The sequence below is a fragment of the Lepidothrix coronata genome, unplaced genomic scaffold (assembly GCF_001604755.1).
Source record: "Lepidothrix coronata isolate B3197 unplaced genomic scaffold, Lepidothrix_coronata-1.0 Scaffold136, whole genome shotgun sequence".
Lineage (NCBI taxonomy): Eukaryota > Metazoa > Chordata > Aves > Passeriformes > Pipridae > Lepidothrix > Lepidothrix coronata.
The window spans coordinates 1,749,538-1,767,367 of record NW_016690316.1 but is presented as its reverse complement, the minus strand read 5'-3'; the positions used below and the strand labels follow the sequence as shown (position 1 = coordinate 1,767,367).

Below are 17,830 nucleotides of genomic sequence, written 5' to 3'. Positions count from 1 at the left end.
TTAGGCAAATGATTGCAATTTGAAAAATAAGGACATAAATAACTGAAAGCTATATTCTCAAAGAGCCTGTGACAGTTCTAGTCAGGAGGCACTAAGCTGGCAATTTAACCATTGCACTGTAACTCAAATATCCTCCTATAGCAGCAGCAGATTTTTATACGTAATTGTGGAACACAAGTATTATACATGTAAATAATGCTTAAATGGAGCGAGAAACAATATCCTAATATAGATACTCTCTCTCCATTTGTAAAATGCTTAATGTGTGACAAATGTTATCATTTCCCCCCACCATGTATATGGCATTGCATTTACTATTTATGTAACAGGATTCTTAAGTCTAAAATTTTCACTAAACTTTTCTCATTTATTTTTAATGAACTTCATCCTTCACAAAAACTAGGCATTGAGCAGTAGAGAAAGCAGAAGTGCAGCAGGGGAATGGCAGCTCAGAGTGCCATTACAGCACAAGTCCAGAACAGATCAGTCACAGCAGCCCATTTTGCTCTTAGTAACATGCTGCTCCCACAGTAAATTCACATCTATGTATTTGCAAGGGGAACCCCTTTTGGAGAAAAGTATATTAACAGGTGGTATTCAGAACTTAATAAGCAGGAAGAATATGTACTTTACTGTGACTATTATGTCTATTATTTAAAAAACTGTCATAGTGAAAAAAAGAGGATAAAGTAGGATGTAAGATATTTATATTTTATTTTAAAATTCCATGTCTTAGAGAGCAAGAGGTAGCTATAGATACAGACAGACACTAGGAAAATTAAGCAAAAGAGACCATGTTAATTAACAGATACACCAAAGAGATATCTATTACTGTCAGTCAGAAAAGGTTAGTTCTTCCAAGTTCATCCTTTTTCTCATTGTAGACTTAATACAAAAAAAAAAATCATTACATATCCTACCAAATCAAGAGTGTTACTTTGCAACATTTTAAAAGATGCAGATCGCAGTATATAGATCCTCATGCAGTCAGGTGACAGTACACAAGCACTACATGTCCTCACGGAATTCTAGAAAGTACTTTTAGTCATTGTTTTGTGGGATTTATTTTTTACTTTGTTAATCTACAAATGTTTTGCAGTACATATTCTCAATCTGTTTTATTTTTAAACATCTCTTTCTTAAAAAAAAACCAAACAAAAACTCCACCCCTTTCTCCCAAACCATTTAAGCTCACTTTGAGCTTAAGAAAACAGACAGAAATAAGCATTTGATCAAAACAGCAGAGAAATGGGACAGATGGGCTGGAGAATTTCACTTCCTAAATATTTTGCATAAAATGGGGTAATAAACTTTACTTTTATAGGCAGAATAATTTGCCACAGAAGATATATTCTTCAACAGTGTTTAAGGAAAGTCTACTAAATAAGCAGGCAACACTATATGATGCTAAAAGAAATTTCTAAATGCTCAAATGAAAATCAGTTTGTAGATTAAAAAAGTTATATTAAATACGTGGTCGTATGAAGTTTAACAAGCAGCGAGTGCTGGATTCTGCACCTGGGACTGGGCAACCCTGGTTGTGTCTATAGACTAGGGAACCAGAGGCTGGAGAGCAGCACTGTGGAAAGGGACCTGGGGGTCCTGGTTCATGGCAAGTTGAATATGAGTCAGCAGTGCCCTGGCAGCCAGGAGGGCCAGCCCTGTCCTGGGGGGCATCAGGCAAAGCATGGCCAGCTGGTTGAGGGAGGGGACTGTCCTGCTCTGCTCTGCACTGGGGCGGCCTCACCTTGAATATTGTTTGCAGTTTGGGGCACTGTAACATAAGAACATATTAAGCTATTAAAGAGCATCCAAAGGCGGGCCATGAGGATGGTGAAGGTCTGGAGGGGAAGCCTTAGGAGGAGTGGCTGAGGTTATTTAGTCTGTTCAGCCTGGAGTAGAGAAGACTGAGGGGAGACCTCACTGAAGTCTACAACTTCCTTGTGAGGGTAAGAGGAGGGGCAGACACTGACTCTTCACTCTCATGACCAGTGAGAGGCTTGAGGAAATGGCATGAAGCTGAGTCAGGGGAGGTTTAGGTTGGATATCAGGAGAAAGTTTTTCACCTAAAGGGTGATTGGGCAATAGAAGTGACAGGGAAGTCTCCCCAGGGTAGTGGTCACAGCATCAAGCCTGTCTGAGTTCAAGAAGTGTTTGGACAATGGCCTCAAGCTCATGGTATGATTCTTGGAATGTCCTGTGCAGGGCCGGGAGTTGGACTCAATGGTCCTGATGGGTCTCTTCCAACACAGCATATTCTATGATTCTATGATATGTAAAATATCACATTCTGTTCTAAGTATATGTCCAGAAAAACTGTACATTAATTTTCTTTTTATCAACACACTGGGAAATCTACACCATGAAGGAATGTGGCATGGAAATCACACATCTAGAGCTTATGACTTCACATTCAGGACACTGAAAGCAGCTGTACCCCTTGGGGAGCAAATGCAGCCATCTCTGTACTCCAAGAAAGATGTAAAAGCATAAAACAAGACTGCATTCAGTGCGTACAAACTGAGCGTTCTTTTATTAACTCCTGCCACACTCCTGTTGTCCTGAGTCTTAGACTGCAAGTTCTTTGGGTAAGGAACTAGTGCTGATTTAAATGTGTCTCTAAAACATGCAGCACATGACTTGGAATCAAGTAAAACAATTTATCAACAATATACAAAGCAGCTGTTTATATATGTTGGAAATACCTTCTTTAATATCAGATTTTTTCAAGACTATCTTATATATGCTATTTATATCAAGATAATTTATACAAATGAGAAGCTTAAGTCACCTTTTGATTATAATTCAAAATAACAAATATAACTTATTAGGGGTGATGATTTTCCATGTGTTTAGATTTTTATATATGACTATCTGGTTTATAATCTCTAGGACTGAATTTCCTGATCATACTCCTGAGGCTGTCACTCCCCAAGAGAAAACCCTGTCCCAGATCTATTAATTCGAAGGTGCTTCATAAATGGATGAGCTGTTATGTAACCAAACAGTTTTATATATCAATAACTACTAATGACTTACTGAATGTGATTACAGCAAGAACATATCACACACCTGGTTTACTTGCCATTGCTACCAAAGGTAAGAAGTCTTTAGATGTGTAGAATCCTTGATCCATTCTCAATCCTTGGAATATACTGTCTCTGTTTGGTTCTGGCAAACCTACAATAGATATTTTTTTGGCACATCAGAATTACATAGGACATTTTAATGACCAACATATTTTTTGCATTACACACACATTCTCAAAAACATCCTTAATACAAGCACTTTTACAAACCCTCAGATGTTTCCAAAAGAACATCACAAATCACTATGGTTTCACATTTACAGCCTGTAGCTTATATAACTGGTGATCATTTAATAGTACTGGCACTTGAAAATCAGATTGCTGGGTAGCATGTGTACACATATAACTCTTAACAAAACAAACGCAGAGGAAAGGGTAAGAGAGAACAGGGTGCAAAAGCAGCGAAGCTACTGGTGAAGACTTGCAAGCTTTTCTCCTATTGCTTTACCTGCCCGTGAATGTAACTCTTACTGCTGTGAAATGGTTTTGCTTTCTTTGTTTTGAGGCATTTTTCAGCTGGTCTGCAGATAATACAAATGAGGCAATAATGAACAGCTTAAGTGATGAGGGGAGGAAGACAAATGGCAGTGCTGTAGATCTGTGAGTCTTTGTATGCCATCATTTTTTGCCATTCTTGATTGTTTTCTCGAAACCTCGAAGTCCTTATTGGCTGACATTTATTTCTAGTTATTAATAGCACACATTTAGACAGAAGCCGTAGGATACAGACAAGGATTCACTTCACAACCATTAATAGCAACAAATACCTTTTGGTAAAAAGAAAGCAGCAAAAAGCATCTTCCAATTCGCAAATTACATCTTCTCATTGCTGTGTGAACATTTGGACGGCACAAAAACCCAGCCCAGCTGACACAGAAGTTAAACCATTTTCTTCATGCAAATGTGATGATCTATCAGGATGTTTTCAACACAGTCTCAACTTTCAAATTTATATCTAAACCCCCAAAATATCATCAAAAGTATGCTAATTAATAATTACATACTGAAATGGAGTAAATGTCAACAATTTTGCTAGGAAATCACACTAGAACCATGGAGTCTCAGAGCAAGCAGGCAGAACTGGAGCGTGCAAAGCAATCTGTGTTCCCTCCATTCTCAGGCATGGATGGCAGAAGACTAACATACGCCTCTTTGAGACCTCTTGGAAAACCCTACTAACACCATGTTAGTCTCAACAACAAAGTAGGATTGCGCTCTGAGGAGTGCTGTTCCAAGTAGGGAAGATTTGGGGTCTTTTTATGTTACTTAAGCAGCAAAAATCTGTCTCATTACAGCATAAGATCAGAACTCAGTCATGAAAAAACTTAGTGGTTTTTCATGAGTGACCTATATGAGGAAGTTTCTTAAACCTCTAGATCCCTGAATGAAGTTAATAAAATAAAAGAAAAAAAAATTATGTTTTTAGATTTAACAGTTTCAGTGAAGCGAAGCAAAACAATACATACTCTCGGTGAATTCAAAAGGCTTACAAGCCAAAAAGCAAATAAAAATATCCTGAAATTTTTGCGTTTCATAAATCTCATGCTATTGTGCACTCTCTTGATCTCTACTTAGAAAAAAAAATCATGACTCAGTTGCTGAACACCTGACTTTCAAACCAACACTGATCTATAGTTGGATATTGAGAAAAATACTAGCACGTACTGAACTTCAAGACCTTTGCATGCTGTACTTTCTGGGTAGACTGGAATTTCAGCTAATGAAGAATGAATAATGGATAACTTAAGAGGCAGCCAGAAATACTTAGTACTATTGAAAGAACAATATGTAAAATGCATTGAAGAAATTATTTTTAAAATGGCATAGATTTTCCTCTACATATATATTGCAAAATTATCTATGGGAAGAAGAGTACCTCAGAGAAAGCTCTCAGTGACTGCCTGCAGGCAGAAGACAGAGTAATGCAACTATTTCTATTGAGGTATCCATAAACCAGTTCAGAGGGCTCAGTTTACTCCTGGGAGAAACACTCTTGTCATTAGTTAGATGTGCAGCCTGCATTAAAGATAATTTCCTTTCTACCTAACAGCTCCATTCAAACAGAAGGAGAAACCCTCACAAATATTTTTTTCCCACTTATTTTTGTCACTTTTATGATCTCCTAATGAAAACTATTTTGTCTCTAACAGCATCAGTAATTTTGCTCACATAGGCTGAAGAAAGAGTATAATTAAGGAACTGTTGCAATGTTCAAGATCCAGGTTCATCACTAGTTCGGTGTCACTGAAATCAAAGAAGTTGGATTAAGAATGCATTGGATTCAATAATTTTTAGCCTGGCTGATATGACCAAACAGAAGCTTAACAAGTAGTCAACATACATAGCATTCTCTGCTATTTATTTTACTATTTTAATTTTCTTGAAAACTCCATTAAAAACAGTTTTTCCAGTATATTTGAAGGAAATGCAGGGGATTTTTTCTCTTATTGCTATAAACACCTAACACAGATTCAAGCTCTTTGCTAAGCATCTGCTGGAAATTGTACTGGATTCTAATGCATCTCCTTTTGCTATTTGCCATTTTAATGACTGCATTTAATTTTGTTAACATAGAGAGATTGAGTACTTCTTAAAGCCACTAGCTAAGAAAGAGGCAAATAGAGAAACAGATCAAGAACAGATAAGATCCCCTTTAGAGACACCATTTCATAATAAATGTCCACCCCACAGAAGTATGCTTTACAGAGAGATTGAATACTGATAAATAGCCAACACTCTCTTGGGAGAGAATATTTAACAAAAACAAACAAACAAACAAACCAGCTGCAGAGGAAAAATGTAGTTTTGAGCAAATGGTTTTAGAGAAGAAATAAAATATATGAAAACCCAGTCATGTATGAAAGACACAACTTGGGTTAAAATAATGAACCAACAGAAATACCCTTTGAAGATAAATCAGAGAGATCTTTTAGCAAAAGGGAACTCACAGAATAGTACAAAATAGCCAAGAACCACCCAAGAAAAAGTGCTTAGAAAAATATGAGGTCTTTTCCCTAGGTTTTAGGCTGAAGCCAAGGCAGTAAGTTTTCTGCTCTCCAAATCCACTTGAAATCCATACAAAAGGATTTTTTAAAAATTTTTTATTACCTGGTATTTCTTGTCCTGTAACAATCTTTCACAATTCCACATATCCTGTATTTAAATAACTTGTATCAAAATCTAGTGAAAACAATTATTTCTTTCCCCTACATTGAAGAATAACTCTTCTGGATGGGTAACCAAGAGGAGGCAGCCTAGAAATGCAACTCCCTTGGTGGTTTTTGGATACACTCTGCACACCCTTATAGAGGCAGAGAGCTATGCACAGCCCCTCATCTTCTGCAGCCAAGACCCTGGACCTCCCCAAGCCTCAGTTCTCCTTTACTTGCTTATGCCAGGGAAGAAGCTTCCGAAGTAACTGATACCCAAACCACGCAATGAAGCCTCAAGTGCTGTGGAAAACTGCATTTACTAAGAATAGAGAAAGTAGAAACATTGTGAAAATAACAGCCTGCATGACAGATCTAGTTCAGCTTTGCAAAAGCTAATCTAGACAGTCCCAATCTGGGTCAGTACAGCGTAGAAAGCAATTCATCTCAATTCCTAACCCTCTGTTTTGCTATGCTCTGCCTTTCATCTCCAGATGCTCCAGTCATCTCTCAGTAAGCACCACTACTCTCTTAGTATGAAACCTTCTCTCCTTCTTTCCTTCATTTGATCCCCACAACCCCTTCTCCACTGTATAATACCTAAACATAAATGTCTCTCCCACGTCTGACATACCATATACTTTCTAAAGTCATTAACCACTAAAACAGTGACTTTGGAAAACACAGACTTTAACCTCCTTTATATATAAATATATATATTTATACATATGTATAAGAAAAAATCATCATCTTCCTCCTATCAAGATCTTGTACTCTTTGTTCTCACAATGCTGATGCATGTCAAGTCACAGTGTCAAGTCCACAGTCTCCATTTAAAGAGAATTTAGGTACAATTCCCTAGCCCAGTTGAGATATGAATCACTAAATGATTAGAGTAAATTTGTCAGATATACAAAGCACTATACAAGAATGATGCTTAGACAATGTAAGGGATTGGCATGTGGAGCAGTGCACCTAGTCCACTTGGTTGCTGCACCAAATAAATCAAGGCATGTCAACACATCAATCAGCTAAGTCTGCTATTACTGTAACTATGAGCCTGGTCTGGAAAGGGGAACTAAAGCAGGAGTACAAACACCACATTCTTCTCCTATTTTGATCAAATTCCCTCTCCCAGAAACAGGAATGCATTGTGAACCTGAACTTATTGTTTGGATTACTTAAATCAGACATGTTTGGGCAGATTTGCAGTTTCAAATGAACTTCTCAACTGGTCTTAATAACTGACACACAAAATAAGTCCTGATCCTTGATAAGCACTAAATGTAGTTTTCACTGGCAGCTGACTGAAAACACATCTCTGGACAAAAAAAAAAAAAAATGGAGCTGAAGTTGAAATGTAAACATGCCACAGCCTACAGAGTCAAAACTAAAGCATTGTGAGATTTTTCTGGTTTTCCTCCTATCAACTACTGAAAAGTTTGGGATGCTTCATTTTTAATTGTGGTAATACTAAATTGTGAAAAGAGTTAAGCTGAATTAGGGAAACAAATTAAGAGCTAGGAAATCTCAAGCAACATCCTCTCTCTTTGCATTCTTAGCTGCTGCTTTCCTGACAAAAGTCTTCAAGATCAGAATTGGCTTAATTATTTTTACCAAACCCTTACTTTCAGGTAAAAATGTAAATTCAAGCTGGTGAATGCAATCTGTGTTAGAAAATACCAAGAATTACTTTTTAAAATCCAAGACACTTTATTTTGGCATTTTTATATTGAATCTTTCAAATTTGTTTTGAAATGACATTGCATTTATAAATTTACCCAAATTCAATCCAAAAGAAACAAAGAAAATGGGATTGACTGGCTATGCACATTCCTTTTTCTACCTTTTAAAGCTAGCAAATCAAAACCAACATCAAACCCCATTTACCAATTTATGGATTTATTTTTTTTTAATGTTATCTTGGCCTACAGATTTGGAGCTGGAAAGTTAGATGGTAGTGACATCTTTCTAACTTTTGCCATATCCATGTTCATGTTTCAGAGCTAAACCAGATTTGAAAAATCACATTTACAAGGAAAACTCTTCTTCTGTCCTTCCCAGCAGGAATTTCCTTCCATTACAGGAAATCCTAGGACTGGGTGAAAAGCCTTCAACTGTCAGAATCTACCTTAGAATGACGAGAAAAATCCATGAATCTCATACGAAACTGGACAGAAGAAACATACAATTGATTATCTGCATATCTGCTCTGGTGGCAATGCAAGTCTCCTGAAATAACAACCGAGAGGCTAAGCCCAGACAAGCTGAGACCCAGAAACTTGAACACAGTCCAGCCATGAGGCAGCACAGGTTCCACACCAGCAGTTCCGCACCTTTGGCCAGCTTCAGGAATAGACTGTGCCCCTTCATGTGCCCTGGGCAAAGGAGCCATGGAAGGCTGATGGCCAGAGACTGATAGGAATTTCAGAGAGGAACTAACATTATCTGATAAGAGTTTATAATACTTTTTAAATTTTCTTTAAAAGATGTGCTAAAGTATATACAGAGCTAAGGTAATTGCTCCCTAAAGGTAAATTTTAAATCCACCATTTGCCTTTTGAAAGGGTCCTTTTGAATTAACAGAAAAGTACCCATTTTGTCCCATCTTCCTGCCCTTTTACACACTGAGTGTTCCAACTTGCTCCTTGTGCTCCTGTACAAAAATATTTCAGATGTAACACATCTGATGGCATTTCACACTTGCCCAGAGACTTGCAGCTACAGGTACCATATGGTTAGACTGTGACTACAAAGGTACCTGGCAGAGAAGAAAGAACACACTGTAAAATCCAAGACCATAAGCATGCTTTAATAATTCTGAATGCTCTGTTCTTCTTCAACAAGTCTAGTTTGTGGTCTGAGGAAAGGGAGAGCAAAATTTATGTATTTAGAGCAGGTTCATTTAATGTTACATCATCCACGAATTGTATAAATTGGACAATGAGTTTTAAGTATATTAAAGTATTTTCTTTAAAGATAACACTGAAACTGTAAACTCTTATAACTGTCAAATTTACAGTTTTCTCCAGACATGATAGAACCTATTTGTGTGCAGTGGCATGTGCTCTACCTATTTGTTTCTAAGAAGTCATATTCATTCATATCCATATTGCTTACGCTGCTGTCCGTGGATCAATATTACACAACAATTTAGATATGAACTATACTGAAATGCATAATCCAAGTAAGGTACTGAAGCTGTACCACATGGCTGATTATACTAAACACACCCTTACAATTCATGCTGTGACATTCACCATACATGGAACGGACAACCATTGGTATCTAAAGAGTTACTCTCTCCACATTTTATAGGTTTGATTCTGAAAGACTAGATGCCCAGTACAGTTACAAATGCTCTGCAAGTGCTCAGCTTTTCTCAGTCCATTCGTGATTAACACTTTAGTAAATACTTTTGAGGTTTGTATTTTTAAAAAATCTCTCTTGTTTTGCTAGAGATTTTTTTTATGGTGACAGCTTTGTTATTTCCTGTTGTGAGGTTCAATAGAGTGTGTTTTCTAGGTGGTTGATTTTTTTTGTTTGCTCTGTATGTTGATGGAGATAAGTGTTTTAATTACTTTTTTAATGTCTACGCTTTTTGTATTTTCTCCCTCTCTCCCTTTATTTCCTGCTGTTGAGATTACTGCCTCATCTCACAGCAGGTGGCTCCTTCAAATTTGTTTTCTCTGTAAGCCTGGTAGATTTATTTTGTAATATAACTGCTCCTTTTCACTGTTTTTATTAATGATTTCTTTACTTTGGAATACGTACCCTTGCAAGGTTTGTAGAAGTAATTCCCCTAATGATGGCTAAAGGCCTCATTCATGGAAATGGAAAGTGTAAAGGGAAAAAAGTAAAAGAACTACAAGACACTTGGGTTAGCCTTTTCTTACCCTCAAGTTTGAATGAATATTGTGTACAGCATATGTGAAAGAACAACCTTCACATCTATCAACAAGAGCCATAGACAATTGCTGCAGTGCATTCTAAATTCAATAGCTATATCCATACCACGTCTTTTAAAAACATCTGAATAAGTATGGAAGTAATGTAGCCTATAGGTCTCACACCTTACTGTGTTGCTAAATTAGACCCAGAGACAAGTACCTGAACTCTTGCAAATGGTATTGAAATAATAGGAATAAATTAGTCAGATCAGTCAGAACTAAATTTGTTCTTATAATCCAATTTCTCTTTGAGGACCAGTTGTCCAATCCCAGTTTAGAGGTAGCCAAAATTTCACAAGACCTAGACATCAGAAAGCGCAGATGGGAATCACAGACAGAATTTAGAATCAATCCATGTGCATGATGGAAATTAGGATTATGACCACACAATCAGTGTTGTATGTCTGAGTGTGGATCACAAAACACTGCAGCCTTGTGGTCTGTCTTCACAACATTTACTGATCCCATAGTCAGATTAGATGACATCTAGTGTTGACCTAACTGTCTAAGGGTGAACCATAACTCATTAGTCCCATCAACTGCAGAGTGCATCCTTAATTTGATTCTATTGTCCAGCTTTTCTCAAGGCTTTAGCCTAAACCTCCACTGCCTACCTCTAGTCTTGATTGCTGTTCTTAATTTTATTACAGTCAACATATGGCACCTGTGCTTTCAATATATGGGACACTCAAATGTGACCAAGGTAATGTATTTTAATGAAAAACATCAGTATTTCAAGATGATTAAACAAAGATCTGGAGAAATTATGCAATGATTTTGCAAATCTCAGTATCTGGCTATTAAGTTAAGCACCATGAAGATTTTAATCTCAAGAATTTTGAGCACATATCCTCTAAAAGCACTCTTTTTAAATGCATACCTCAGAACTGAAGTATACAGTATCACTAAGTGTTTTCAAAATGTAATTCTTTAAAGGATACACTAGAAGAAGTGACACTAGGTTGGGCAAACGTTTACAGATCCCTAAATTAAGAAACAGATGGTAATTCTAGCCTTTCTTCTCAGGTTGGAAACTGATACTTAGTGTTCCCCATATTTGAAGTAACCAAGTTGAGGATGTTAGGAGTTGGCTGGTAGTCCTGGTGAACGAACTTGCTGAAATGTGAAGATCACTATGAAGTAAACCTCATCACAGAGAAGGATGGATGCAGAAGTATGCTTACCTTCCCTCTGGTTCTGTTCTGCCTGGTGTTGTTTATTGCAGGACTTAAAGCACTGAAACAGTTTGCTATGAATCTTGATTTGCAGAACATAAGAGTTCTGTAAATTGAAATACAGAGTAACTGAAGAAACATCTGTTGTAAAAAATAAAGCGGAATAGTGCTGCAAACCTTTCTTATGTCATCTTGGTAACATTTATTATACTGGCAACAAATTTGAAAAGGTCACTAGCAAAAATGCATTTAGTAGTCTCAGTCCAATCCATCTCTACCATAAGAATGTACCATTCCACCCAGGAAAAGAGTTTGCTCTAGTCTGCTTACAGTAGAGCTGAACTGGATTTTTAATCCTGGCTGGAATTTGGTCACTTCCCACCACTGGCTTAAGCTGTCATTATTCAGGAGCATTCTGGAACCAGGCACAGAAGGAATGCTGAAGGTTAAAATCTGACATGCTAATGTTGTCAGTTCCTTTCCTTCTTCCTTCTACCAGTTTGTTGTTCCTAGCACTAACCTGCCAAAGGAAAGACACATGGGGGCTGTGTTTGCTCCAGACACCAGCCAGATACTATTTGCCAGTGTGATATGTTGCACCTCACAACACGGAAAGAAACTGTCCCCAGTGCTTACTCTTGTTCAGTAAACAGTGCTGAAGTGAAGTGAGCACAAAAGCGAGATCACCTCCTTGGGGACTGTCTATCAGTAACTTGAAGGACGCAAAAAAATCTATCATCTCAGAAATCATATGTCACAGTAAAGTGATTTTTATACAGTATAGAAAATCCAAAATGTGGAAGTGAAAGCAAAATAAACTGGATTGTGAGACTGAGAGCAAGACTCACGAAAAGAAAGCAGAAAATACTACAATACCTCTTTGCAATAGAAGCAATATCTTCCTCCAAGCTGTTTCGTTATAACTTAACTGTCTAACATACCCTGTTTATAAGCAGTCATGCTGACATATTGAAATAACCAAAGCAAATTAAAATTTACAAAGAGAAAATTAAATGTTAGCATAGAAAAGATCTCTTCATATTAATTTTTTGTTTATAACATGAGAAAAAAATCTTAAAAAGCTGGATCAGTGGAGGCTACATACAATAAACATACAGGGAATGGATAAAATGAGAACAAAACTGATGATAAACATTCACAAAGACAAAACCACAAATACTTAGTTGGCATCATGAAGAAAAACAAATACTATGCCTCTATATTGTTGCAAAGCAAAAGCTGGGAAAAAAATCTATCAAAGGCAGCAAATTCATCCTGTAGAAATACATGAGGAATAATTAAGTCATTAATGTTCTGGAATAATATCTTTGGTCAGATCTCAGACACTGTACAGCAAGGAAGTTGCAGTCAGGCATACTGAAACATCATCATCTTGTACTACTTAAAATCAACTTGTATTTTTTATATACTAGGAATATAAAAGCCAACAGGTGTTACAAATATAAACACTGATTTTTATAATATTTTTTCCTAATTTGATGAATCAGAGCAGAAAAGAATCATAGAAATATCTAACTATAGACGTTTCTCTTAAACCCACTACTACTCCTCTGTTTCATGCTACTTCCATAGCTCCCATTCTGTTTCAATACAGTGACCATGATTGACCAAGGCTGGGTCAATCACAGTCTTGTACCCAATGTAACAGTATCTATATTAAATACTTGTAAATTTTACTTTTCCCAGAAGAAAATCTTACATGCTAAGAAACACTTGCAAAATATAGGACTTTCTGGTTATTCCTATTTTAAAAACATTACAAGGATTCACCTTTTCTTTTTTTTTCTTCATATGTAGAAGTCTTAAGTGTAATTCAGCAACGTCTTCCAAAAGCCACTGAATAATTACCACTCCATATGAAATGTCACTATAGGGAAAAAACAGTTTTCCCCAGTTCTTTGCTAACATATTACATTGTCTTAGCTTAAATCTTAGCATATTTATACATCATTTTTGTCCACATGGAAGAACAAAAAGATGCTATAAAGCTTATTCAGTAATTACTCCTGTATCATTCCGCCTACGCTTCATTTTTAATTACTTCAGGTAAATCATCTCTACATATATTTTAAAATGATGCCTCAAGAAAAGACTTCTAAACATTATTCATTTTCTTGCAGCACAGATCTACAACTGAAAACCTATCATCAGTGCATTCTGATGAAAAGGTAATAATTACATCTTTTTTCTCCCTTCCTCTACAGCACAATATTTGACCTATGATAAAAAAAAAACCCTATCACATTTCCATTTATTATTTCTACCTGAGGGGCTCTGCCAGCTCACACAAACATAAATCTCCATTTGTCAGATTTAAACTGTACCTGTCCCAGATGCTATGAGAGTTCATAGCTCTTGTCCCTTAAAAATTACCAAATAGCATCACACAACATAACCTCCCCTCCAGCCTGACCCTTGCAATCAATAATATTTGTAACCTGTATGCACACAGTTAAGTAGTACAGAAGCCGTGCACCATCCCAGTTACCCACATTGAGCTGTGATACTAAAATCTGCTCCCTTGTGTCTCCTGTGATCAATTTTAATCTCTGGACCAAGAATAAAAGAATGCAGCCTCTTGTTTCCAGATGCATCTGAAGCGGATGTTATAGATTTGTAGGTCTGCACAGGAGCTGTAGATTTAATACAACCAGCAGTTCAAGGAAAGAACACATCTAAGTTATCATTCATTCTCATTACCCTCAGTGTATTTTGGATCTTCAGAAGACAATACAAAACACAGGAAAATGCACATGTACTGACTTAAAGCAAGCTCTTTTTATTAAAATAACCTCAGGTAACAGTTATTTGCTAGAGCTTTATCCATTACTGCCACTGCAGGTAAGGTAGAGGTCAATCATTCTATTATGATTACTTTGTTTAAAGGTTTATAAATAGGTTGCCAATATTCATTTCTTCTGGAAAGATGTCATATACGGTAAGTTAAACAGAAATTTCCTAGAAATAATAAAGCCTAGCTCTGCTCAGTTAAAAAGAAACAATTATAATGGAAAGAAAGAATAAATCAGGTTTCTGATGGTATTTGTTCTGTCACCTCCAAACTAATTTTATTTAAAAGCTGGCAAATTTGCCAGCCAATTAGTCTAATTAGAAAACGGCATCTGAATGTAGAACAGGAAGAGAGCAACTTTAGAAACCTACTCCAGTACAAAAAGTGCTTTTTGAATCTGTCACACTACCAGAATTCATGTTTCCAGAGTTCTCGTAACTGCGTATTTATAGACTTGGCTATATTGGTTCCTCGTCAGCAGCTCCAGTGCCATGAATCACCTATCAAAACATTTGAGAAGATTTTCTTACTCATTTCTTCAAAGCAACATTCTGAAGAGACACTTTCAACATGATTATGCTCCAGTGTTCACTATCAATTAAGAAAAAAAGCACTGAGAGTTTTATAATTGCAGGTGAATAATAAGTATGTGTCATCAGAGGCTTTATCTTCTCAGATTGTCACATGCCATGTGTCAGTACAGAACACTGCAACAAATATGCCACTCTTGTAACATGCCAGAGGGTCAATGAGCTTTCTCACTCAGGTCATTTACCCACTACACATAGATGTCCTTCTCACTAAGCATATATTTATCTGTCTTTCCTTTTAAAAGCAGCTGTAGCGAGGAGTTTCATGTAAATATTCTGTTAAACTGATATCCTCCTACACAAGTAGATTGACTGAAAAACATTACTGCAACTGAATAGCTACCTCTGCACACTTTCACATACTGGAAATAACTAAGCAAGGTAATACTTTGACCAGACCCTATTCTGAGTAAAGGTAAATGAAAGACAGAAGTGATAAATTGTCTAAAGCTTTTTTAATCCATTAATTAAATATGAATTGCTTTCATAACATCAGCATATGCAGCATTTCATGTAAAATTTTATTCCAAGACAGTGTCTTTATTAGCTAATTATAGCATTTTCATCAAGTGCCTGAGTTTTCATTGGGTGTTTCACATTCTGCTGCCAGGGCACTAAATCTGGTACTTTGGGTCAGAAAAATAATGCAGTTGAACCTCAAATGCTGTACAGCTACTGTCTAGAAAACAGACAGAGAACTGGTGGTGCAGATCTCCAAATACCTCCTCAACAACCAACAGTCAGGAACATGAAGTGAAACATGGTCACCGAGAATCATGGGTGAGGTACTTGGTTTGTAGGTACAGATACTTGCACAGGTATGCACAGAAGCTCACTCCTCCTCTTAAGGTTATTCTTTTGGTAAGTAACACATTCAAAATGGGAAATTTATACTTCTTATATTAAGCAAGTACTTTTTGTGATGCTTAAAGCACCAATGAGGTAGGACGATATGTCCCTTTTCAGTCCATGAAGAGATGGCTATGAGAGAGATATGTCAGAAAGTTAAAGACACCTCAAATTAACTGCAGCCAATGGTGCAAATACTCCCAAGGGAGTGTATGTTTCCTCTGGCATGGCATCTGACCTATACTAATGTCAACCCAGGCACACAAATATACCAAGCACTGAACATGAATCCTTAATGCCTGCTTGGTGCATATTTTTGCATTTGCAGTACTACAGTAGGAAGAATCTCTCCCAATAGAGTTTCAAATAGTAACAAAAACAAGATCAATAAATAGAAAATCAAGTTACACAGTCCCAATAGGTTCCTCTAACAAGGATTTCTCTCTGAAACGTTCATGCTTGTCTAATGCTGCTGCTTTTAATCCTTTCACACCAGTGGGTCCTACATGCTTGCATTAGTGCTAATGTAAAACAAATGAACATTTTATACAAGGATATCCACTCTCCTCAAGCAAAGGGGTTAATACCAAAGTAAGCTTTAGGAATGCAAATTATTTTCCCCATGTGGCTCAAAAACTACATGAGTTATTCATTTAAAATTATTAGCATATAAAATCATTATTATCTCTGCAGTTAATGTACAGTTCACTGACAACCTTTTGGACCATTACAATTAAGAAAGGCGGCATCTTTAATGAAGTTACAAAACACATTGTTTATTAAATAGCAAATTGTATCTTTAATTACTTTAAATATTATAATCTGATGAAAAATTATTTCATAAACCTCAAGACAAATTATGTCAGAGATGGAGTATGCATTTTGTTCCTCTATGAATCCTAAACAGCACTTTCAATTTGCTTACAGGTTTCTGTTGTGTGCAAATCTGCTCTTGAAATTGCTTTTAAGTGCCTAAATCCAATGACACTAGCATAAATCTAAGATGAGGTTTGTGCTGTTCTTTCTTTTTAAAACAGATTTAGTTTTTTGTCAAATGTAGAATTTGACAGTTCTAGTAAATGCAGCTTTTCTATTAATCCGTTGGAGGTAAATTGAAAATAGGTTTCCGTGGGCTCATTGAACTAAAGACTATTTGGGGGTCTACTGTATTTTATTATTTCACTGTTGTGTTTTGAATGAAGAGATAACTTTTGTTCAAAACTGTCAAGGACTTCGAGGATATGTTATAATGCAAACAAGCACATAATAAGCTTATTTTAAGTATTCCATCTTTTTTGTTACACAAACTAATCTCCGCACACCGTCAAGAAACTTTTTACTCTCTGTACATTATTAGACCTATCTGCTTGATGTGCTTGCCACTATCTGACAATGTCTGAGAGCTGCACAATTAAAGAAAAAAGTGTAGTTGTTCACAGCATTAGGCCCTTTACTGTGCTTTGGATCCAACCCAGACCAAAGTCAGTATTAATGTGCATTGACTTCTGGATCACTAAGACAAAATTAATATATTCAACTTCAATTATGTCATCATCAGCTTTCACTGAATATTCTGCCTGGTTGGAAACCCTAAGCTATTGGACTTTCTTGGGCTAATCAATGAATCAGAAAAGCAGAGATTATATTCAATTCCTTTATGCTAAAAAATTGCTACATTCTATCTATGTCTGCTTTACTAGAAATATTGTCAATGAAAAGCACGAAGGAGAAACAATTATTCAGTGTATATAAATATTTTAAATCTGATTTTTTAAAAAGCACCAAACCTTTTTTTTTAAAAAAGCTTCTGCCAGTCATAAAAAAAATTATATAATTACATAATTATATGTAATTATGAAATACAATCACGGATACCATGTTGTTTAGAGTTAAAACAAAAACACACAGAAGATCAAAAGATAATAGACATGCTTACTTTCACATTAGTACAAAAATTTTTGAACACAGAAATCCATTCAGAAACACATTTTACAGTCTTCTGTGACTACCTCTGTGCCAGAAGAAAATCCTATCTGGGATTTGTAGGCAAGTTGGGTAGTGAAAGTCAGATCTGTTTGCAAAAGCACTTACAACAAAATCAACTTTTGAAAAACGTTTCCCTGCAGAAATCTGACATAAACTATAACACAGTCACAGGTGTTATGGACCAAACTGAATACAGGACTTGAAACAAACCCCTTTCTAGGTGTGCACCTA

At 36.4% G+C, this 17,830-nt stretch overlaps 1 protein-coding gene across 5 annotated transcripts in view; it reads right to left on the bottom strand.

The window, feature by feature from the left end:
* The window catches only part of DPYD (dihydropyrimidine dehydrogenase), a 336,847-nt gene that overhangs the window by 179,974 nt on the left and 139,043 nt on the right, over nucleotides 1-17,830 (bottom strand). For 4 of the 5 annotated variants that reach the window (XR_001876800.1, XM_017827217.1, XM_017827219.1 and 1 more), the window contains exon 9: nucleotides 3,073-3,180. The exons of the other annotated variant lie outside the window; for it this stretch is intronic. Coding sequence is in view for 3 of the 4 variants with exons in the window: in XM_017827217.1 (XP_017682706.1) it covers nucleotides 3,073-3,180 (108 nt within the window). In the remaining variant the exon portion in view is untranslated. The remainder of the gene's footprint in view (nucleotides 1-3,072; nucleotides 3,181-17,830) is intronic. 5 annotated transcript variants of the gene reach the window in all.